Source organism: Drosophila hydei, unplaced genomic scaffold (genome assembly GCF_003285905.1).
Source record: "Drosophila hydei strain 15085-1641.00,03,60 unplaced genomic scaffold, DhydRS2 tig00000001-arrow-pilon, whole genome shotgun sequence".
NCBI lineage: Eukaryota > Metazoa > Arthropoda > Insecta > Diptera > Drosophilidae > Drosophila > Drosophila hydei.
The window spans coordinates 3,283,165-3,303,514 of NW_022045643.1; the positions used below are offsets into that span (position 1 = coordinate 3,283,165).

Genomic DNA, 20,350 nt, shown 5'->3' on the forward strand with positions numbered 1-20,350 from the left:
ATTTATCAAAATACCCTATAACTATCGAAACCATTTCTAAATCATATTAGTTACGAGTAATATTACTGAATACTCATCCGAGTAACCGATATATGATTTGCTCGTTCCTTTTATGGACGCGTATACATAGTTTTTCTCATCGGACAGTGCTTGAAATTTTTATCAAATTTACAAACTATTCTGAAGAAAAAACGAAATAAGCAAAATGAATGAGGGGAGTGAATACTCCATACACTCGATATGCCGCATTTGTTTAAATCATTTGCGAAACGATCCGGCATACGACCTGTTTCTTGTCCCTGGTCTGGCTAAGAAACTTTGTGTGTGCACTTCACTCTCAGTGGAACAGCACGATGGCTTCCCGAAAAACCTTTGCTCCACTTGCTACACCCGGCTGAACGACTTGCACGGATTTCAAAAGCAATGCGTGGATTCTATGCAAAAGTTTCAAGAAATGGTCGCCAACAATTATTTCACACCTGTTATTGCTGATATAAATCAAATTGACAATGTCGATATACTGCAAGTACCGCCCCCGGATGGAGAAATGGACGAAGATCGCATCAACTTCGATCCGCTCTTGAATACCAAAATAGAAATAATTGAAAACGAGGAGGACGTTTTTAAAATGCTAGAAGATGTCGACAAAGATGTGGAGGAAGTGGAGAAGGGAAAGGAATCTTCAAGCGAAAGCGAAGCCGAAAATGACGATGATGATATTGACTTTGAAGCAAATAGTAGCGAATCTGACGACGCCATGCCCTTGTCACGTTTACGAAGCAGTACCAGAGCAACCAAATCAAAGGCAAAGAAAAAAGTTGATGAAGATGAAGATGATTCTTCCAGCTCTGACTCTGATAATGATGATGACGATGATGATGATGACGACGACGATAAGCCCAAAACAAAACCAAAACGCAAACGCATTCCGGCCGCTGAGCGCCACCTGCACCGTCTAATCGATTGTCATATATGTCACCAGAAATTCAAGAAGGCAATTCGTTATGAGGAACACATGAAGCATCACAACGATCTGTTGCCATTCCAGTGCACTGTGGAAACATGTAAAAAAGGTTTCACTACAGCTGGTGGTCTACGACTTCATATGGATCACGCCCATTCGGAATTCTCTGAGGTACACGCCTGCACATTTGAGGGATGCGATAAGACATTCCCCCGATCTGTATTGCTCACGTTTCATATGAAAAAGGTGCACAAAGTGGCGAAGGCTGACACTCGCAATCATCCATGCACAGAGTGCGAAAAAGTTTTCCGTTGTCCAACAGCGCTTAAAAAGCATATGTACAAGCACACAGGCGAGGAGCTGCCTTATGCATGTGAGATCTGTGGTAAACGATTCCATATACACAGTGTGCTAAGAGATCATCTCTTGCGCCATGCTGGCGTGAAGAATCACGTTTGTCCTTACTGTGGCGTGGGTAAGACAACTCGTCAGGAGTGGAACAAGCACATCTTGACACACACTAGAGAAAAGCAGTTCCAATGTCGCCAGTGCGATCATTCGTCTCATAATAAACAGGCTCTGTCTAATCACGTTAAGGTGGTCCACATGAAGATTAAGAACTTTGCCTGCCAATATTGTGGCAAGACCTTTGGTAAATCACACGCCTGCAAGATCCACGAGAGACTCCACACTGGCGAGAATTGTTGCGAGTGCAAGATCTGTGGCAAGATCTTCCTTTTCGAGAAGAGATTGACAAAGCATTTGCAGATCCACGAGAAGCGTGAAATACCACCGCCATCAGCTACTGGCAATCCGAGTGTCGAAGGAGATACCCAAAGTACGCCGAATATGAACCAGGAAATGGCAGAGCCTGTGGACATTAAGCCTGTGCCAATAGTTCCGCCTAAGCCCAAGAATTCACATAGAGTTGAGCGCGTGGATATATCTCAGCTGGCGGGAACGTCCGTTAATCCCATATCTTCGGTATCTGTACCATCTTGGTCACCACAAGTGAACTTTACCAAGAAGGAGGGCCAGCACATTTGTCCAGGATGTGGACGGGGCTTCAATCACATTGGCAATATGAAACTTCATTACAAGATCATTCACGAAAAGGTAAAGGATTTCGCTTGTCGCTACTGTCCCAAGCGCTTCGCCAAGGCGCAATACCTGCGCAATCATGAATATATACACACCGGCGAGAAGCCGTTCGAATGCAAGATATGTGGCAAACATTTCCGTCAGGAGCAGGTGTTGAAGACGCATTTGAAGGTGCACGACAAGCCACCAAAGCCGCCAAAAGCCAAGAAACCCCCAAAGCCTTCTGTTAGCAAAGCAAAGGGATTGAAGGTCGAGCTCAACAAAAAACAACCAAAGATTTTCGACGAGTTCCAGGATCCCGCTGCAGAACGTGCTGCCGCAACTGCTGCACTGCTCGCTCAGCAGATGGAGGAGAATGAGGCCAAGCGAAAGGCAGAGGAAGAAACACGTAAGATTCAAGAGGCCGCATGCGAGCAGCTCAACAGACTGCAAAAACAGGTGCAAAGTGAGAAGGGCTCCTACGATAGCTACTATGGACAGAAAGCAGAGGCTGAGGGGACTAGCATGGATGCTCTTAAATTAGATCATGTATAAATGGCAGCGGTAAGAAATAAGTTTTTGAGTAAGTGTGAGCAATATTTTATATTTAGTTATAAAATCTTACAGCTGTCCCAGTCCCAGTCCACTTAAGAACCTTTATGAACTATGCGAATCCCTCGAATGGTTACATATATTAATAACTTTATCCTTATCTTAATCATTTCAATTATGTATTAAATAATGAATTAATAGGTACGTGTTATATTGCACGCTTACTTTATAGATACAAATTATGGCTTAGCATTAAACTCACTAAATATTTTCAAATTTAGAAGCTTAACGGAGTAAACATCTTATGCGATTTAATCAAGATCTTGAAAAAAAATGGAATTGTGGATAAAACCGTGCCGCACCCAAAAGCCGGTTTGAAGCATTAAGATATAATCTGAAGACAGTGCAATGGGTACGTTACTAAGAATTAAGACAAATGAAAAAACAGTCTACCATCCCGATCCTTAACTGTGCTGTATTAAATTGAAGAAAATGCATATGAAAAAAATCAAATAATACTTTAACAACTTTCAAGTTATTCAAGCACCATGAAAATGACATGATTATTATGATTATTGTTTAAGGAAATATACATTTACGCGTATATAATTACTAAGATGTTTTATTTCGGGTATTACAACAATATTGGATGGGCAATTGTGGATATATTTACACAATGATATATGTGCATATGTATATCATTTTTTGTATGTATTTACAGAGGTGTGTAAACTAGAGCAGAGCACACAAGCATTAAGTATCGATATACCTTTTTGTCTCTGTGAGTAACCGATTATTATATTTTGGGTTGTAATGCTTTTAGGGTATACCTATTTTTAATATTAATTTAAAATTTTAATATTTCTTATGAATGTTTTAGATATATAAGTATAATTAGTCACATATGAATATCAACTTTCTTGAATGTGGAATACCCTTTATTAGCATATCGCATTGTTTTGCACTGTTATCAATATGTTAGAGACAACGATTTTGGGCCATTTAACAGATGTTTACTAAATGATTATTTCTTATTTGCCGCTTTTTGTAAATATTCAAGACATCTAAAAGAAACTCCTGCATGAAGCAGTTAATATCAATTTCAAATGATTGGCATCAAGGAATCTACACAATTTTTTTGAAAATACAACATAAAAACGACTAAAATATACGCCGCTGTTAATAACATTTGAACAACATGTTAAGTTAACAGACAACAGCAGCGACATCCAAAAAATCTTTTTCTGACGCGTTTTTTTTTCTCTCCCGTCTTAAATTTACATTACATCGAAGATGAATGAGAGGAGTGGATACTCCATACAAACAATATGCCGAATCTGCTTAAATCATTTGCGAAACGATGCCGCCTACGATTTGTTTTTGGTCCCAGGTCTGGCCAAGAAACTGTGTGTGTGCACATCTCTGTCAGTGGAGCAGCAGGATGGTTTTCCGATGAATCTGTGCACCAATTGCTACACCCGGCTTAACGACTTGCACGACTTTCAGAAGCTATGCGTTGACTCTGTTCAAAGATTTCAAGAAATGGTCGCCAACAATGTCTTCACTTCAACAGTGGCTCAAATCAATCAAATCAACAACTTTGACGTTCTGAATGTTGCGACACAGGAGGGAGATTTGGTTGGCGAAGAAGAGGATCGTATTAACTATGATCCGTTGTTGAATCACAAGATGGAGATTATAGAGAATGAAGAGGATGTCTTCAAAATGCTGGAGCACGTGGACAAGGAGGCAGAGGAGGTTGAGAAAGAAGTTAAACAAGATGTTGAAGATCAGTCTGGGATCCTCCAAATGTTTGGCGATGAGTCCTCAATGGCAAGCAGCAACGACGACAATGACAATGATAATGATATAGACTTTGAGCCAAACAGCACGGATGGCGACGACGACATGCCCCTGGCTCAACGACTACGTGGTAATCCAAGGAACTTCGGCAAATCTAGTGCAAAAAGACCTTCCGACAGTGTAGAGCTGGAAGATGACTACAGTTCAGCATCGGATGAAAATGGCTCTAAATCAAGAACAAAGCGCAAACGAATACCAGCAGCTGAACGGCATTTGCATCGCATCATCGACTGTCATATCTGCCATCAGAAGTTCAAGAAGGCAATCCGCTACGAGGAGCATATGAAGCATCATAATGACTTGCTGCCGTTCCAGTGCAAAGTTGACTCCTGCAGAAAGGGCTTCACAACGGCCGGTGGACTGCGGCTGCACGTCGATCATGCGCATACAGAGCTGTCCGAGGTGCATGCCTGCAGCGTCGAGGGATGTGGCAAGACGTTTCCGCGCATTCGTCTACTTACCTTCCACATGAAGAAAGTGCACAACATATCAAAGGCAGCAGCACCACCCAGAGACTATCCCTGCACGGAGTGTGAAAAGGTGTTCCGCTGTCCCATGGCCTTGAAGAAACATATGTATAAGCACGACGGCAAGGAGCTGCCTTTCCCTTGTAATATATGCGGCAAACGTTTTGTGATCAACAGTGCACTCAAAGACCATCTGATGCGGCACGCTGGCATCAAGAATTACGTGTGTCCCTACTGTGGTGTTGGTAAGACCACACGGCAAGAGTGGAACACACACATTCTGACGCACACCCAGGAGAAGAAGTTCAAGTGCCATATATGCGAGCATGCCTCGCACAACAAGCAAAGTCTGGCCAACCACATTAAGATTGTGCACGAGAAGATTAAGAACTATGCCTGTCAGTATTGTGGCAAGACCTTTGGCAAGTCGCACGCCTGTAAAATTCACGAGATGACGCACACCGGCGAGAAACGGTGCGAGTGCAAAGTCTGCGGCAAGAAGTTCCTTTATCCAAAGAGCCTCACAAAGCATTTGAAGACGCACGAGAAGCGCGTGCTACGCGCTATCGAGACTTATCGCCAACGGCAGGTGGAGCTGGGTGAAGTGCCCACGAATAGCGGGGAGCCAACGGATATTGCGGCTGCCGTTACACCCGTTGAAACTCCCACAGCTACGGAAGCAGCTGATGTGATAATTTCCCAAAATGCAGCCGATGAATTGCTTAAGGTGTGCGCCGAATCGGTGGCCACGATACCCAGAGATCCGAGGCGAGTGCAGCGCGTGGACATAGCTCAACTTGCTGGTACGGCAGTCAATCCAATACCATCTGTGTCAGTGCCCTCCTGGTCGCCCCAAGTCAATTTTACTAAGAAGGAAGGCAAGCACATTTGCCCCGGCTGTGGGCAGGGCTTCAACAACATTGGCAATATGAAGCGACACTACAAGATCATACACGAGAAGGTCAAGGATTTCGCCTGTCGTTTCTGCCCCAAGCGCTTCGCGAAGGCGCAGACGCTGCGTCATCACGAGTGGATACACACGGGCGAGAAACCGTTCGAGTGCAAGACATGCGGCACACATTTCCGGCAGGAGACGGCGTTGAAGCGACATCAAAGGACGCACGAAAATCGCCCACCAGTCATATCATCCAAGTTCTATGCCGCGCGCGAGGAGCTGGAAGAACAGGAGCGCACAAAGCGCGAAGCCAGGCGCAAGGCTGAAGCGAAACGCAAAGAAATTGCTGAGGCCGCTAAGGAGCAACTCTCGTCGCTGCACAAGATTGAGGCCACCGACAAGAATCTGCACTCGTATGACGAGTACCAAGAGGCTGCCGCAGAGCGAGCAGCGGCTTCAGCTGAGTTGCAGGCACAACAGTTTGAGGAGAACGAACTGAAGCGACGAGCGGACATGGAGCGTCTCAAAATACAAGAAGCCGCCTACGAGCAGCTGCAAAAGCTACAGAAACAACAGGAAATCGAAAAGGCGCAAAGCTCCTACGATGGTTACTATGCGCAAAAGGCATCCGCCGATGGCACCAACCTGGACGATCTAAAGATAGACCACGTTTGAAAATAAGGTGTTTGATAAGATTTTGAAAATGTTATCAAACAGAAAAGGGCTGAGAGGAAGTACATGTAGAACTGCAAATATATAAGTTAAGCTGAATCGTTTTCAAAAAGCAATACTTTATAATCCTTATAAGTAGAGATACTTTTAGACTTAAGCAGGTTTATATTATAAAAGTTTACCTAGCAAACATATAATAAATATATATATGTATATATATTTATATATATGTTGATTATGTACAGTTTGAGATCATTCTATTTTTACTCATTTTCCTTAAGTATAAATAGATTTTTTAGGCTCTCCAATGTCATGTTATCAAGGTCCCAGTGTGTTGATAATGTGGATTTGTCGTCGGCCGATTTAATGAGCTTCATGATATTTTCCTCGATTGTGCCATTTACAATGAAACGATGTACTGTGGTCGCTCTGTTGAGATATAGAGAATAGTTACAAATTTGTCTGAAAGGAATGTATCTTACATGCACATACTTCGTCTGACCGAAACGATGAACACGTCCAATAGCCTGCAGCTCTTCACCTGGCGTCAGTATTGGTTCTACGAGGAAAACATGGGTAGCCTCAATTAGATTGAGGCCCTTGGAGCCTCTAGCTAAGGGCATTAACAAGCAAGTCACATTACGGTCAGCATCCTATCGAGGAAGAGAGTGATTCATTAGATAGAAGATTTGGGTAGGTTAACCACAAAATACAAACCTTAAACTCATCAATATCACGATTTGTGAATTTGCTGCGATACTCGACCGCATTTTGGCTTAAAGCGCTGGCAATATGATTCAATATTGTTGACCACTGTGAAAAGATCAGAATTTTTTCTTGATCTTTGTCAGAGCATTCGGATTTGATCTTCAGGACTAGCTCAACAATGTACGCAATCTTCGTTGAGAAATCGCCGACAACCTCGGAACTGTTGGCACTCTTACGTACGGAATAGTAGAGCCTGAAAATGAAATTTGAATTAAATATATTCTATTTATTTTTGTGGTTCGACCACTCACTGTGGCGAATCTTGCCGGCACAATGGACATCTTTTAATGCTATCGCGACCCATTTGCTTCTTCATGCTGTCCAGACAATGTTGGCACAGGAAATGACCACAGGACAACATAACGTACTATAAAGAAAAGGGAATCAGATACGGTTTTGAATATGTTGAAATATAAAGTATTACGCGCTTATCATCCTGAGTTTGGCAAATGGGACAGGGCTTATCGCCCGCATCTTCCTTTAAATGTTTCAAGTACTTCAGTCGTCCGGACAAGCGAGTAAAATTCAGCTGCGATTCTTGAATATTGTTTAAGTTGAATTCCGTCTGCTCGTCCAACTGGTAGGGCAATATGCGGAAGTTGGACTGTTCTTCCGGATCATTGGTGAGTAATATGCGCATTTTGCACATGTCCAGCTCATCGAACGCTTTGATCACATACTCCATTTCAATCCAGTATTTAATCTGCAACTTCACCAGACTCTGGAGAGCATCCAGCAACTCCAGTTTACTTTTACATTCGGTTTTAAACTCGCTAAACTCGTTCCTAGACCGCAAAAAGGCGAAGACGACTGCAAATGTATATGTTTACGCTAGACTATTTTCCAATTGGTCAATTATAGCCATTGATACCTTTAATAATAATTATTTCGATGCAAGGATTCTCCGTACCATCCGTTACAGTGCCCTCCTTGCCCAGTTCCTTGGCAAACAGCAAGCACTCAAATTGATTGACCATATCCCGAATCTTACATAAACGACATTGTTGTTGTTTCTTTGGCTTTTCTGGTCTAATAGGTTTGTCAGCGGCTTTGTCGTCCTGTTAACGAAAAGTTAAATTATTATACATTATATATTACGTTTGAAAGACACTCACCAAGATGTCAGCCAAGTGGCAATCGGAGACATCTCTAATAAACTTAATCGTTTCCTGACTTAAGGCAACTCCCTGTTCCACTGCTCCACACGCCTGCACCAAAATATTCTTAAGAAATTCAAATTCGGCGGCAAGTTTTTTGTGCAGCTTCGTCAAGTTTCTGTGCCAGTTGTGTATTATATAGAGCACGCCTGTCATGGAGTTCACATCCTGCAACTTATCTTTGGAACAATTTTGTCTAAAGAACTCATCTGCCATCTTATTCCACAGCGCATTGTGCAGGGATCCACTTGTATTGATCAGTGTGGCGAATAGCTCTAAAATGTTGGTGTCATATTGCTGCTCCAGTTTATCCAGCTCCTCTAGCTTCGATTCATAGGCAGCTCGTGCTGCCTGCAGCACTGTTGACTTCTCTTCCAAATATTTGCACTCCAATGCGTTTAACTTTAGGCGGTTTGATGAAAGCTCTTGCTCCGTCAAGCGCTCTGTCTCCGGAGCTAGCTGCGAAGCCTCTAGCAGGTTATGCAATGCATGTATTTGGAGCAAACTATCCACGCTGTAAAGATAAGACGATGGATTACCAACTTTATTCAATCTCTAATCTAATCAATTTACGATATGTTCTCGTCATTATAGTCCTGAGCCAGCTTCAGCACCAGTTTGTAATTATGGATCGCCTGGCCATAATGTTTGCGTATGAAATGTATGGCTGCAATACCATTGTAGGATGAGGCCCATGTGCGCAGTTCGCGCTTGCATTGCATCTCATTATTCGACTTCAGATGCACCAAGAGATCCTGTGGATTCAAATAGTTGGTCGTGGTCACATTTTTGTTAAGCACAACTGGAACGGTGCAGGTTTTTCGGATGCGCAAAAAAGGATGCAGTATAATCCTGAGCAGCTTTGGTGATATGGAAGCCAAGCAGGAGCTGCTGTTGTTAGGATTCTGTTTTGTGTGCTTGGCCACAGCTGCCAGAAAGAGCTCAGTGCATTTGGCATGTTCCTCGCGGTAATACAATGACTCGACGTTGCTCAACTCTAGTCGGTGCACGAGCTCTGTTTGTGGCGGTATGCCGAGCTCGTGTTCCACTTTTGATTTGCAAGTGCGCCACATGCTTTGCTGCAGCAGCTCTAGCAGCGGTTCAGCCTTATGGTTGAGCAGAAAGGAGTTGGAGACCGTTTGCCAGGCATCCCCTGGCTGGCACGCCTCCTTGAAGCCAATAAATTTTAGAAGCGGTGCCAGATCATCGATGGAGCGTTGTATTGGAGTGCCAGTGACTGCCCATCGATTGACTGCAGGCAGCTCACGCACCATTTCAGCCACCTGCGAAGTGCTGCTCTCGACCATTTGGGCCTCATCCAGGCAGACGCGCCACCAGTTAACCATCAAAAGCGGGGAACTGGGTCGCATATACCGCTGCTCAAAACGCATCTCACGATCCGTTGCATTGCGGGGTGTATGATGAATCTCATGCGTCAAGATGGAATAGTCTGTCAACACGATGTCATACTGGGCCAATTGCATTGGGCTAATCCAGAGACCAGAGTGCAATCCCGGATAGAGGAGCACTTTCAGTGTGGAGCTTATATGCTTGCTGATTTCATTGAACCATTGCGTCTTGATGGCATTCGGTGACACAATGATTGTAGCTCCCGATTCAACCAGCTCCGAGCAGCTCGTTGCGGATTCTGTCCAGCAATTGGGACACATATAAACATCGCTGGCATCCAGTACACACATTTGATGCTGCCACAGCCGACAACGGCTGCACTGTACTTTCTCTTTACTTTGCTGTGAGTGCGGGCAAATGCAATGGGTTTTGTGCTTCGTGCGTCTGAGCTTGAGTGGAACATTGTCCTCCAGATTTTCCAGCAAGTTTCGCCAATAGCTGTTATTGACGTTTTCTCTTGGGTGCAGCAGCAGTGTGGCCAACAGCTCAACGGTCTTGCCAAGACCCATCTCATCGGCCAGAATGCCACCCGGTGGCAAGGAGATCCTGGGCATTGCCTCTTGGTGCGCATAGAATTGTAGGCAGTACTTGTGCTTGAATACTTGATGCGGGTGGTTCACGGTCTGCAGTGCAATATAGTTGGCAGGAAATGCATTTGTCTGTCGTTCACGTGTCAGCATCCAGCTGACGGTACGTTCCTGATACTTTCTTAGCTTAGATTTGAAATAACTCGGCAAGCACAGGGGCAATGGCTCGGCATTTTGCTGTTCCTGATGCTTGCAGTGCAAAGCATTGTACAGCTGCGTTGTTACATAGCTCTTCAGTTCACGTTGGCGCTGGTGATGTTCTCTCGCCACTTCAAATTCTAAGGTGGGCGTGTAATTGCTGAAAACAATTGGCAAAATCTCAGCAGCAAGTTCCATGTCGAGTTTATTTGCCGAATATAACGAGGCCGATTCCTTCTGAAGGAATACAAGTGTCCAACAGCCATTTTGAGTTCGTAGTGCTCTGAAGCATAGTTTTTTGGTGCGTAGTTTTTCATCTTTATTTTTAAAACAGCTATTAGTTAAGTATCGAATTAAGCTGAATGTACTTACAGTTTGTTATGATCGGAATTAGAGCATTCGCATATTCAGTTAGGAATGTTTTTATTTGCCATTGTCTTTTACCATAAGGAAACACTAAGTTCGAATCAATATTTTCAGTGCTGTCTAAATATTCATCAGCTAGTTCACATAATAAAACGGATTGTTCTTCCATTTAAACGAATTTGTTTATTCCGTTTCGCCTTCTACTAACCGCGTACAAGAATTGTTTACAATTTATCGATGGGTCGATATTTTGATCATTTTTATACCTGTAAGCCGATAGCATTATGGCAATGTAATTAATGGTATTCCGTCAACATTAATTAGAAATGAAATCTCAATCATAATTAGCTCCTCATTAAGTTTTTGAATATAACTTGTATATAAAAAATATTATAATATTCATATATATACATTTTTAATAGATTTTTGAAGATATTCTTTAAATCAAATTATTTTGATGTGGCGCTTTTTAGTTGGTTATATTTCTCGCATGCGGTCACATTGACTAAAGTAAAAATAAATAACAAGCGCGTGCCCAAAAAGATCTGAATTTTTTGTAAACAAAAACTATTTTTGCCCGGAATACATAGATGAACGCTGTAATTGCGCTATGTCATTTTTGCGAAGCACATGGTCCCTGCGCCATCTTTTGTACGCAAACGTTGCGTGACACAAAAATCGAAGACCTACTGAATGTAGAGCAGCAACAGCAGCAGGGCCAAAAGACTTGTTCAGCTTGCAATTATACACTGGGGCGCAATAACAATGCCATCTACAGCAAGGATACGGAGAGTGGCGCCACATTTGTGAGCACTAAAGTGGCTGTCCTGCCTGAAGTGGCAAATCTGGTCAAGCAGGCAGCCGTGCGCAGTCTCAGCTGTGAGATAAACACCAACAGAGATGGCGATGGCGATGGGGGTTTCGTTTTCTTTGGTGACTCGTCTCGAGGACATATACTTAGCCACACATTTCGCGTCAGCGATTTGCAGTCTCGTGGCTACTATCAGCTCTTCTCGATTATTGTTTTAATGAAGGATAAGTATTTTCTGCTAAACACAAAACCCTTTCTGGCAGAGCATTTGAAGAAAGTTTCCACGGAATTGCAAACCGGAGCGCAGCGCACCAAGGCAGCTGAAGAGCAGAATTATTCGGTTAGACAACGTCGTTTGTCAGGCGCACAGTTTCTGATGCCGACACCACGCTCTCTGATCGAGTTGACTGGAGAGGAGCATGTATTCGCTCAGTTGCACTCCCATTTTGCTTGGATACTGCTAGCCGGATCGCGATTCCTTACCGAGCACGTCACCTTCGGCAACCTGCCGTGGTTGCCACCGCAGAGCAGCGGGCGACCGCCGGCACAGCGACTGACGTACAACAGCTCTACGCTGCCAATGATACAAATGTATGAGGAGAGCATCGATAATCCCGAACAGGATGAATTCTTCTCGCTGCGACATATTAAGATGGTGGTACGCAAGGAGGACTTTGCTACCGTTTGCTACTGCGCCCTAACGGGCGTTAAGATCATTGTTCGTGGCGCACCGGACCGCACCTTCCAATTCATGGTGTGCCTGAAGAAACTGCTGCCTGAACCAATGCACAATTTAATGCGCATTGATGCACAGCATCAGCACTCAATCAGTTCGGAGTACAAGATAATATCGGTGTCAAATGAGATTGCCGTACCAATTGCTAGTAGTTCCGTGCTCCGCATTGACTTCTTAGATAAGCATGTCAATGGCAACGATATCGTCTCCGTTAAGTGGCCCGGCGAACTGCCACGCAAGTGTAAGCCAAAATATTTTTGTTCATTTCTCCGATCAATAGCACCTCCTTTGTTTTGCAGATCCTGACCTTATGGTCAAGCTATTGAAAGCCGTACAAGCAGTCGAGGAAAAGACTTTCACCGAGTTGGTGCTCAACAAGCAGACAAAGGTGCTTATCGAGGAGTGGAAGAAGTGGGTAAAAGCAATACCCAAATGAACTCGCATTATTAAATGTTTCGTATGCTTGCAGCAAGGTCATTTGCCTGAATCATGCCAAATCCGGGAGCGTGCAGGCCAAGTTGAAGAAGGTTCTCGGAGTGCAGCCGCAGGATCAACCAATTCTCAATTATTGGAGCACACACTTGCACTAGGCTTAGATTAGCTTTAGATTTATTGTACATACGAGTATAGAAATTGTTTTTTCACTTTTTGGAATAAAAGTTCTTTATTGCCACACAGAGCGCAACGATAATTTCCTCGATTGACAAATCAATATCTTAACCAAAAAGCGACGTCCACCATTTCCACTGGCCACTTGTTTACTTCTTGTAACCGCAGCTTGAGCGACGACCACGAGCACGCTCGAACTTGCGTCCCTTGGATCGGACATAGGGACGAGTGTGCGAGTGGGGCACACCAGGAGCCTTGCCGAAGTGCTTGCAGGCAGTGCGAGCGGTACGCTTGCCCTGGAGCAGAAGCGTGTTCTTGCCGGTAGGTGCACGCAGAGCCAACTGATCGAAGGTCAGAATCTCACCGCCAGCCTTCAGGATGCGCTCGCGAGCTGTCTGGGTAACATGGAGGGCGCATAGTGACAACTTAGGCACCACCAATAGACGGGCATCATCAGTAACGGTGCCAACAACCACAACAGTCGACTCCGGCTGATTAGCGGCCTTGAAGAAGCGAGCAATGCGCTGCAGCGACATTGGTGGCCTGTTGGTCTTGCTCATAAACAAACGCTTCAGGATGATGCGGTTGAACTTCTTGTTTGTACGACGTTGCAGGAAACGGTACAGCTGTAAAACGAAAGAGGCTTATGTCAACAACACTTTTAACTTTAATTACATTTTATAATATTTACCTTGACGAGCAAACGCAGGTAGACATCCTGAGATTTGGGTTCGGTTCTGCGAACCTTACGATCGTACTTGTGGTTGATATCAATACCCTGCAAGAATATTAAAATATTATTACCAACTGTTCAATTAGCGTACGATGTGTCATGTTTTTCTAACAACTATCAATATTTTTCATAAACATTGAAGATGTTTACAAATTATTTTTTGAGCTTATAATTTCTTGCGTCGTACCATTTCGGCGACCGGAAAAAGAAAGAGACGAGCAGTGACAGCTAGCGATGGCTAAAATATCGATATATCGAATATATATATAGTTACTCGATATTACAAAAAAATCAATTGTTTTGATGGCGATGTATCTTATTTATTGCAAATAAAAAACATTCAGGCAGTTTTTGTTTAAGTATTAGGCATTTAAACGACTCCAGTAGGCTTCACAGAGCTTAAAAAGTATTTAAACAAATGTCATAGAAAATCTCGTTGAAATGTTATCGATTACGTAAAACATTTTATGACAGCTACTGAGGGCTGCACAACGGCATCGACGCAACGCTTTAAAATATCTGCTTTGCAGCACTAAAATAATGGCAGCGGTAAATTTACGTAAAGGTTTTTTACTTGTGCCACAAAATGTGAGTAAATTTGACCTGTAAGCCTTAAAAAGAACTTATTGTAATTCGAAAACCCACCCATAGCTTGTGCCCAACCTGCAGAGAAGTTATGCTTCATCGAAGCAGACAAAAGGCAAAACATTAGCGGCTGTTGGTAAATCTCTTGCTGCGAAAGGGTAAATATTATTCCTAAGTAATGATTAAATGTTAAAGATTTCAATTGATTGCAGTTTCCTTCGTCCAAATAAACCATACTCACCTACTACTGATGCAGCGAGCCGTGTTCGTGCCTTGGCTGCCAAATTGCAGATGGCCAATGGCGGAGACCAGCGACAATTATCTAACTTAGAGGAAAAGTTCAAGTTTCTATCGGCATGCTTCCAGGAACTTCAGCATGGTGTGCCCAATTCGCAGGTACACGAGATGTCCACAGTGGCCGATGTTATCGCATTTTACGAGAAGGTGGTAGACACTACTGTGCCGCTGGATGCGCTGAAACGCATCGATTTGCCAGAGAATTTGCACATACAATATGAATACTTGCGTTTCCACCCGGACACAGATACAAAGTTCAATGGACAAACTGCTTTTCCAAAGAGCTCCACTTTGGTTACAGGACTCAAGTATCGACACAAATATGAGGGACATGAGGCAAAGCGGTCATGGCCTTAGTTTAATTTGTTAATTCTATTTGCTGATTATAATTAATAATAAAGTGTTACGTTCTATAAGTATTGAGACACTGTCTCCGTCAGATCCGAATTGTAAAGGCTTTCCAACGCTGACATAACCCTCGAATCCTTCAGCAATTCCATCAGACGGTTATCTGCTCTAGCTACTTCAAATGTGGGATACATAATTTCACAGCTGATCTCTGTCACGGATGGCTTATTCATAACACTGAGAATCCTCTTTTGCAGCTCCATTTCTGGATCGGGCGCTTGCAGCTTGGCCAAGGCATTTGCTTCGCCCAACTCCAACTTTAACTGTTGCTCCCGCTGCTCCTCTAAATATTTGATTATGCATTCATATTGCAAACCCGTCAACTGTCGGTTGTCCGCGAGCATATCGATTAATTGCTGCATTGGATCTGGATGTCTGCTCTGGTTGGGGTGCAGCTGGGAAGCGTTTAACGCGTCTCGTTGCTTCTTCGATCGGAAGTCAGTGGCAATGAGTGCGATGGCATCATCCAATGGCATATTGCGATGTTCGGCGGGCACTCCATATAATATATTGACTGTAATGCTATTTAGAGCTTCATGCTGTGGGGTCACCAGCACGGCGTAGAGACAACCGCGTGCTGATATATTGCTGAGCACTTGACTCAGCATAACATCCTCATTGGGAAAGAGCACATCTACTCGCATGCCAGCCTTTCTCAAGCGGTCTTCAATGAACTCTGCGTACTTTCTGTAGTTGAGAGGTAAGTCGGTTAGCAGATGATTTAACAGGGCAATATGTATACTCACGTATTCTCACGATTCACCACAATTATTTCGCAGTCATTAATGGGCACAACGGTAGCAGCAGCAGCGGCGGACATAACAATCCCGCCCTGCACGGCCATTGGAATACCGCCTTGAATCTGTGCGTTTATATTCATCTTCTTTGCATTTGCATTGATCGCTTTCGGTTTGATGCTCGCATTTCGCACTGTTAGCGCCTTTGACTTGAATGTAGATTTATTTAAAGCAGCCGCACATTTATTGGCAATTTCTTCGTTTTCGAACTGCACAAAACCAAAGTTTTTTTGCACCAACGATCCCAACACTTTTCCATATGGATGGCAGATGCTTTCCAGCTCCTCTCGTGTACAAATGGGCAGATTTCCAATAAAGATTCGATTCTTTACCAAATTGGGATCTCGGGCAATGTTGTAGCCCGTTGAGCTTGGATCGCGATGAGTAGCCATTCTACTTTAATAACGTCCAAATGTATTTTGATTTAAATTGGCAGTGCAGCTGTAAAAACAATTTGTGTTGTGATGGTAATTACCGGGTATCGATATAAATATAGAGCCGATCAAAAACTATCGATACATCAGTAAGTCGATAAGAATTTAAGCGATATGACCGTTACAAAAGGCTCTAAAAATTATGAAAATGTTCTAAATTGGAATCGAAGTTTATTGTCGTAAATATGAAATATAACAATTAAATAATTAGTTATATAATACGTTTTAGTATTTAGGCGTGTATCAAAAATCCATGAGCATCATGTGGCACATGTGCCTCTTGTTCCAACTCAGGCTTCTTTTTGGGCACATAGGGATTATGCTCCGGATCCGCATTTAAGCTGAGTATTAATTAAGCAATGGTGATAAATCAAATATTATAAGATTTAATAATATTTCCAACAGACTTACTGATAAAGGCTGATGGCCTCCTCGCATTTCACATTGTACCACCAGTCGCAGGCAAATTCTTTCTGATTGAATATAGTGCCGTTTGTGCAGAGGAACGAGGCGCCCTGGTGTCCCTCCCGACCGTCGTGACATACGTGATAAGCCTGGCATCCGGTCTCCACATTTGCATACATGCCCGGAACGGCAGGCACATTGTGGCAGCTGAATTGCGTGTGCGGCACTTCATGGTAAATCGGATAATCAACGCCTGCCACTCCTGGTATTTTATTCAGATCCTGTTTATCTTCGTGCCGCTCATGATGCTCTGGTTGTGGTGGATTAAACAGGTGTCCAAATTTCTGCAGCAACATAAGTAAACATATCAAATGCTGCAAATTGCGTAACCCAAAGACTTGTGCGGTAACCGGTTCCGCACTCTCCGAGTCTTTGAGTCTCCAACTCCCCCCAAGTGGCAGGCCGCTCATTATTAGCAAACAATTAAACATGTGTGTTGCTGTTGTTATGAGCATATGTGTATATGTGTGTTTCGTGCTGCTGTTTGCCTCAATTGCATGTTACAATTTTTGGGTCAAAAGTGAACGTCGAGCACAACGTCGCGTGGTAAGATACAGCCACGCGTGCCAAACCAATGCGAGGCGGGAACTGTGCTGTTCCCTGGTTTGATTTTTTAGACTAATTGCAGCTCATCATTATGCTTTATCGATATCTGTTGACTAACTAATTATCGTCCCAGACTAACCTGCACTTCAATGGCCATCGCTGGGCCAGCCACAAGCAGCAGCAGCGCTGCCAGCATCGTCTGTTGCTTCAACATGTCTGTTTTTTTAAGGTTTGAGGATCAGGTTTTGTTTATTTGCAGTTCTGGGATTGGTTCAACCGTCTGCGTTCAGTTTGAAAATCGCACTGAAGCTGAAGTGCAGTTTTTCCAAGCGGCGTCCACTTGAGCCGCCGCTGCTGTCGTCGTGCAAGCTTTCAAGGGTACCATGAACGATTTCTAACGGTAAGCGTGGCTCGTGTTTTTGCTTCGTGATTCGGTCTTTCGTTAGCTGCTCGGCTGTTCAACTTTCGATTTTTGGAAGCTGCTTTTCTAAGCTTTTTTTGTATTTTTGCTTTGCAATTGAACAAACAGATCGCACCGCCTAAATAGTACAGTAAAACTTTAGGTATAACGATGATAAGCATAAGTATCTTATGCATATGTAAGTAGTTATTGCATTTATATAGCTTGTGTAGGAAAGCATAATGCAATATGGTTTATTTTGCAAGCAAACAATTTTTTACGCTTAACAAATTTTCGGCTGACTTAAATGCAAGAAATAGTTATTAAATATGGTATGATTGAGTGTAATAACAATGAATAGAAAGTACATTCAACTTGGTTAAGATAATTAAACTGCGTGTAAACGGTTCGTAATTGGCATTGTTATAATGAGCATTTAATACTCTATAAACGAAGCTTCAAATATTGTCACGAGTTTTCTATTGTTCTGGCTTAACTTAGGCTTATAATTTATGCGCTTAGGAAACAAAAATAGCAAACTAATACAACTTTTGTCCTGCTGGATTCAAGTCGAGCTTGTTAAGCAAATCATCAAATTCACTAAAGAGCTGCAATAAAGAGTTTGAGGTGGAGTTGATGATTCATAATGGTGTCATAAAGGTTGCGCTTACGTGAGTCTTGCCATAGCTATCCACATAGGTCTTACTCCCACCGGCGGTTTTCTTGAAGGCAGGCAGCACTTGGCCATGCAACAGATTCACATTTTGATAGGACTGTGCCTTCGCTGATGAGCTGGATGCATGGCTCTTGCCCACGGTGGGCGCCAGTTCCAGAAAATTGGGCACTGCACAAGCCACATAAATGTTAAGTGCAACAAGGCGTAACGAAAACATAAAAAATGGAGAAAAATAATTGCTTGGCTCACCTTTCTTAGGCTGGAATTTCACTTGATTGAGCAACGGATTATGCAGCTGCAGTTGACGATAGCTGGGCAATGCATGCTTGGGCGGCACGAACACATACGGATGACCCACAGCCTGCGGATACAGATAGGTAGTCTCTACGCTGGGCACCTGACGATACTGATAGCGACCTTCTCGTGGCGTGTAGCGGCCATCGGAGCTGAGCGCTATGTGGTAAACGGTGCGCATGGGTTTGTTATAGTATTGATAAACCTATTCATTAAATATATATATAATTAATTATAAAGTGTGCTGAAATGATATACCCATATATATGTATCCCATTAGTTAGATTGATTACCTGTGGATTGCGTTGCTCTGGCACGATGCCATCTGGCACCGAGATGCCCTCCTTTTGCAAACGGTTCAGAAACAAGCGATCGGTCTCGAAGGCGGTGTCGGGTATCTTGCCACCCGCATGTGGCAGCACTTGCTCTCGATAGATTTGACGTTTCTTTAATTGGTTTTCGGATTATTTATGACTGCAGCTATTTGCATAGTTACTGTGGCCTCTACCCACCTTGTGGTTGCGTTCCGCATTTATTGACTCCTCGGCAAAGGCAGCTGCGCCCAGGCTCACCAGCACAATTATGTGGCAAAAACGTGGCGATAACATTGTGTTATTTATTTATATATTTTTTTTATTTATTGCATACAATTTAAAGTTAAATGTTGTAGCTAAAGGTCAACTCTGAACTCTAGCTCTTGTCAAACAAGTGTCAGCAGCTTGTTATACAAATCCACATTTCAAGCATTTTTCAAATTCCAACACACACAGATTCACCCACACACACTTGTCTCGTAAGTCGGCTTAAGAATTTAGAAGAAGTGACAATTTTGAATGGCGAAGATCTTTCAGATTGCGAGAGTTGGAACTGTGTTGTGGCCGCGTCGACGGTGCCAAACATAATGAATGCAAATGCACAAAGCGCGCTGATCTGTGGCGGGTGCCCACCATCATCAGCCAACCAGGTGCCCTCTGCTGCCGCTGTTGCTGCCTCTGCTGCTATTGCCTCTGCCGACGACAACAACAGTAACAACAACAATAACAGCAGTTGGTTAGCTGCTGGCATCACGTGGTGGCTTGGCACGACAATCATCGCCAAGATGATGCTGTTGCTGGCATAATCTGAAGATTGCCCAAAATACACGATAGTAAAAGTGATCTAGTCGAGTGTGCTAGACGTTAAGATATCCTATAGGCTATACTAGATAGATAGAGAGATAGATAAGAGAGACGGGGTGAGAGATGAAAAGAGGGAGAGACAAAGACAGGGAGAGAAAGAGTAAGTGAGAGAGAAAGACTGAGAGGGAGAGAGAAGCTTAGAGTGAGAGAGAAAGAGAGCGTGAAAGACAGAGGGAGAGACCAAGAGAGAAAGAGAGACAGGGAGGGACCGAGGGAGAGGTAGAGGTAGAAAGAGGGAAAGAGAAAGACAGAAACATAGAGAGAGAGTCAGATAGACATAAAGAGGGAAGAAACAGACAGATAGAGGGAGAGAGAGTGAGTGTGAGAGAGAGGGAGAAAGAGGATGAGAGACAAATAGAGCTGAAATGGGAGACAAAAACACAGTCGGCCATTTTAATATATTTCTACTTACTCAATTCAGATAATTAACCTCACACAGCATACTTTGAATTACAGGGTATT

At 43.4% G+C, this 20,350-nt stretch overlaps 9 protein-coding genes and 1 long non-coding RNA gene across 12 annotated transcripts; 5 read left to right on the forward strand and 5 right to left on the reverse strand.

Annotated features, from left to right (window-relative positions):
• Positions 1-125: 125 nt before the first annotated feature.
• LOC111595659 (zinc finger protein 85) lies at positions 126-3,172 on the forward strand. 2 transcript variants are annotated; one of them, XR_002751199.2, is made up of 3 exons: positions 126-2,608; positions 2,672-2,797; positions 2,878-3,172. XR_002751199.2 is itself a non-coding variant. In XM_023309482.2 (2 exons), the coding sequence occupies exon 1, from the start codon at positions 206-208 to the stop codon at positions 2,597-2,599; it is 2,394 nt and encodes a 797-aa protein (XP_023165250.1). In that variant the 5' UTR covers positions 126-205; the 3' UTR covers positions 2,600-2,608; positions 2,672-3,172. The 2 variants fall into 2 exon arrangements, 1 of the variants encoding a protein (XP_023165250.1); XM_023309482.2 differs by having other exon boundaries at positions 2,672-3,172.
• A 530-nt stretch (positions 3,173-3,702) lies between these two features.
• LOC111595642 (zinc finger protein 91) lies at positions 3,703-6,678 on the forward strand. Its single transcript, XM_023309466.2, has one exon. It carries the CDS (start codon positions 3,890-3,892, stop codon positions 6,494-6,496), a length of 2,607 nt encoding a protein of 868 aa, XP_023165234.2. The 5' UTR covers positions 3,703-3,889; the 3' UTR covers positions 6,497-6,678.
• Positions 6,679-6,743: 65 nt separating this feature from the next.
• Positions 6,744-11,122, reverse strand: LOC111595649 (E3 ubiquitin-protein ligase SHPRH). Its single transcript, XM_023309473.2, has 9 exons — positions 10,926-11,122; positions 8,992-10,870; positions 8,377-8,932; positions 8,133-8,319; positions 7,686-8,071; positions 7,513-7,628; positions 7,211-7,454; positions 6,986-7,146; positions 6,744-6,922 (listed from the first exon to the last, which is right to left on the reverse strand). The coding sequence occupies exons 1-9, from the start codon at positions 11,086-11,088 to the stop codon at positions 6,757-6,759; spliced, it is 3,858 nt and encodes a 1,285-aa protein (XP_023165241.2). The 5' UTR covers positions 11,089-11,122; the 3' UTR covers positions 6,744-6,756.
• Positions 11,123-11,406: 284 nt separating this feature from the next.
• Positions 11,407-13,128, forward strand: LOC111595643 (folliculin). The gene is made up of 3 exons (XM_023309468.2): positions 11,407-12,707; positions 12,766-12,877; positions 12,936-13,128. Exons 1-3 carry the CDS (start codon positions 11,510-11,512, stop codon positions 13,054-13,056), a joined length of 1,431 nt encoding a protein of 476 aa, XP_023165236.1. The 5' UTR covers positions 11,407-11,509; the 3' UTR covers positions 13,057-13,128.
• A 92-nt stretch (positions 13,129-13,220) lies between these two features.
• On the reverse strand, positions 13,221-14,083 carry LOC111595644 (60S ribosomal protein L18). The gene is made up of 3 exons (XM_023309469.2): positions 13,996-14,083; positions 13,767-13,853; positions 13,221-13,701 (listed from the first exon to the last, which is right to left on the reverse strand). The coding sequence occupies exons 1-3, from the start codon at positions 13,996-13,998 to the stop codon at positions 13,225-13,227; spliced, it is 567 nt and encodes a 188-aa protein (XP_023165237.1). The 5' UTR covers positions 13,999-14,083; the 3' UTR covers positions 13,221-13,224.
• Positions 14,084-14,267: 184 nt separating this feature from the next.
• LOC111595652 (39S ribosomal protein L50, mitochondrial) lies at positions 14,268-15,062 on the forward strand. The gene is made up of 3 exons (XM_023309475.2): positions 14,268-14,396; positions 14,460-14,551; positions 14,606-15,062. Exons 1-3 carry the CDS (start codon positions 14,349-14,351, stop codon positions 15,045-15,047), a joined length of 582 nt encoding a protein of 193 aa, XP_023165243.1. The 5' UTR covers positions 14,268-14,348; the 3' UTR covers positions 15,048-15,062.
• On the reverse strand, positions 15,023-16,381 carry LOC111595650 (nuclear polyadenylated RNA-binding protein 3). The gene is made up of 2 exons (XM_023309474.2): positions 15,845-16,381; positions 15,023-15,785 (listed from the first exon to the last, which is right to left on the reverse strand). Exons 1-2 carry the CDS (start codon positions 16,285-16,287, stop codon positions 15,101-15,103), a joined length of 1,128 nt encoding a protein of 375 aa, XP_023165242.2. The 5' UTR covers positions 16,288-16,381; the 3' UTR covers positions 15,023-15,100.
• Positions 16,382-16,465: 84 nt separating this feature from the next.
• Positions 16,466-16,863, forward strand: LOC111595655. The gene is made up of 3 exons (XR_002751198.2): positions 16,466-16,508; positions 16,566-16,691; positions 16,786-16,863. It is a non-coding gene; the product is annotated as an uncharacterized LOC111595655 (long non-coding RNA).
• On the reverse strand, positions 16,535-17,570 carry LOC111595654. 2 transcript variants are annotated; one of them, XM_023309477.2, is made up of 3 exons: positions 17,480-17,570; positions 16,741-17,078; positions 16,535-16,670 (listed from the first exon to the last, which is right to left on the reverse strand). In XM_023309477.2, exons 1-3 carry the CDS (start codon positions 17,552-17,554, stop codon positions 16,562-16,564), a joined length of 522 nt encoding a protein of 173 aa, XP_023165245.1. In that variant the 5' UTR covers positions 17,555-17,570; the 3' UTR covers positions 16,535-16,561. The 2 variants fall into 2 exon arrangements, with proteins under 2 accessions (XP_023165245.1, XP_030079628.1); XM_030223768.1 differs by lacking the exon at positions 17,480-17,570 and having other exon boundaries at positions 16,741-17,467.
• A 471-nt stretch (positions 17,571-18,041) lies between these two features.
• LOC111595653 lies at positions 18,042-19,379 on the reverse strand. Its single transcript, XM_023309476.2, has 5 exons — positions 19,223-19,379; positions 19,004-19,156; positions 18,666-18,915; positions 18,412-18,584; positions 18,042-18,348 (listed from the first exon to the last, which is right to left on the reverse strand). Exons 1-5 carry the CDS (start codon positions 19,316-19,318, stop codon positions 18,280-18,282), a joined length of 741 nt encoding a protein of 246 aa, XP_023165244.2. The 5' UTR covers positions 19,319-19,379; the 3' UTR covers positions 18,042-18,279.
• Positions 19,380-20,350: the final 971 nt, after the last annotated feature.

What these genes read in the sequence shown, in the direction of transcription:
- LOC111595650 (XM_023309474.2), bottom strand. Translation starts at nt 16,287, where the DNA reads ATGGCTACTCATCGCGATCCAAGCTCAACGGGCTACAACATTGCCCGA. An exon ending in GTGGTGAATCGTGAGAATAC is followed by an intron (nt 15,786 to 15,844) that starts GTGAGTATACAT and finishes TCTCAACTACAG; the next exon opens with AAAGTACGCAGAGTTCATTG.
- LOC111595642 (XM_023309466.2), top strand. Translation starts at nt 3,890, where the DNA reads ATGAATGAGAGGAGTGGATACTCCATACAAACAATATGCCGAATCTGC.
- LOC111595643 (XM_023309468.2), top strand. Translation starts at nt 11,510, where the DNA reads ATGAACGCTGTAATTGCGCTATGTCATTTTTGCGAAGCACATGGTCCC. An exon ending in CGGCGAACTGCCACGCAAGT is followed by an intron (nt 12,708 to 12,765) that starts GTAAGCCAAAAT and finishes TTTGTTTTGCAG; the next exon opens with ATCCTGACCTTATGGTCAAG. An exon ending in CTTATCGAGGAGTGGAAGAA is followed by an intron (nt 12,878 to 12,935) that starts GTGGGTAAAAGC and finishes GTATGCTTGCAG; the next exon opens with CAAGGTCATTTGCCTGAATC.
- LOC111595659 (XM_023309482.2), top strand. Translation starts at nt 206, where the DNA reads ATGAATGAGGGGAGTGAATACTCCATACACTCGATATGCCGCATTTGT.
- LOC111595654 (XM_030223768.1), bottom strand. Translation starts at nt 17,249, where the DNA reads ATGCTCATAACAACAGCAACACACATGTTTAATTGTTTGCTAATAATG. An exon ending in GAGGCCATCAGCCTTTATCA is followed by an intron (nt 16,671 to 16,740) that starts GTAAGTCTGTTG and finishes ATTAATACTCAG; the next exon opens with CTTAAATGCGGATCCGGAGC.
- LOC111595644 (XM_023309469.2), bottom strand. An exon ending in ACCTGCGTTTGCTCGTCAAG is followed by an intron (nt 13,702 to 13,766) that starts GTAAATATTATA and finishes TTCGTTTTACAG; the next exon opens with CTGTACCGTTTCCTGCAACG.
- LOC111595653 (XM_023309476.2), bottom strand. Translation starts at nt 19,318, where the DNA reads ATGTTATCGCCACGTTTTTGCCACATAATTGTGCTGGTGAGCCTGGGC. An exon ending in ATGCGGAACGCAACCACAAG is followed by an intron (nt 19,157 to 19,222) that starts GTGGGTAGAGGC and finishes AACCAATTAAAG; the next exon opens with AAACGTCAAATCTATCGAGA. An exon ending in ATAGCTATGGCAAGACTCAC is followed by an intron (nt 18,349 to 18,411) that starts GTAAGCGCAACC and finishes TCTTTATTGCAG; the next exon opens with CTCTTTAGTGAATTTGATGA.
- LOC111595649 (XM_023309473.2), bottom strand. Translation starts at nt 11,088, where the DNA reads ATGGAAGAACAATCCGTTTTATTATGTGAACTAGCTGATGAATATTTA. An exon ending in AATTCCGATCATAACAAACT is followed by an intron (nt 10,871 to 10,925) that starts GTAAGTACATTC and finishes TTAAAAATAAAG; the next exon opens with ATGAAAAACTACGCACCAAA. An exon ending in AAACTCAGGATGATAAGCGC is followed by an intron (nt 7,629 to 7,685) that starts GTAATACTTTAT and finishes TTTTCTTTATAG; the next exon opens with TACGTTATGTTGTCCTGTGG.
- LOC111595652 (XM_023309475.2), top strand. Translation starts at nt 14,349, where the DNA reads ATGGCAGCGGTAAATTTACGTAAAGGTTTTTTACTTGTGCCACAAAAT. An exon ending in TTTTACTTGTGCCACAAAAT is followed by an intron (nt 14,397 to 14,459) that starts GTGAGTAAATTT and finishes ACCCACCCATAG; the next exon opens with CTTGTGCCCAACCTGCAGAG. An exon ending in AAATCTCTTGCTGCGAAAGG is followed by an intron (nt 14,552 to 14,605) that starts GTAAATATTATT and finishes AATTGATTGCAG; the next exon opens with TTTCCTTCGTCCAAATAAAC.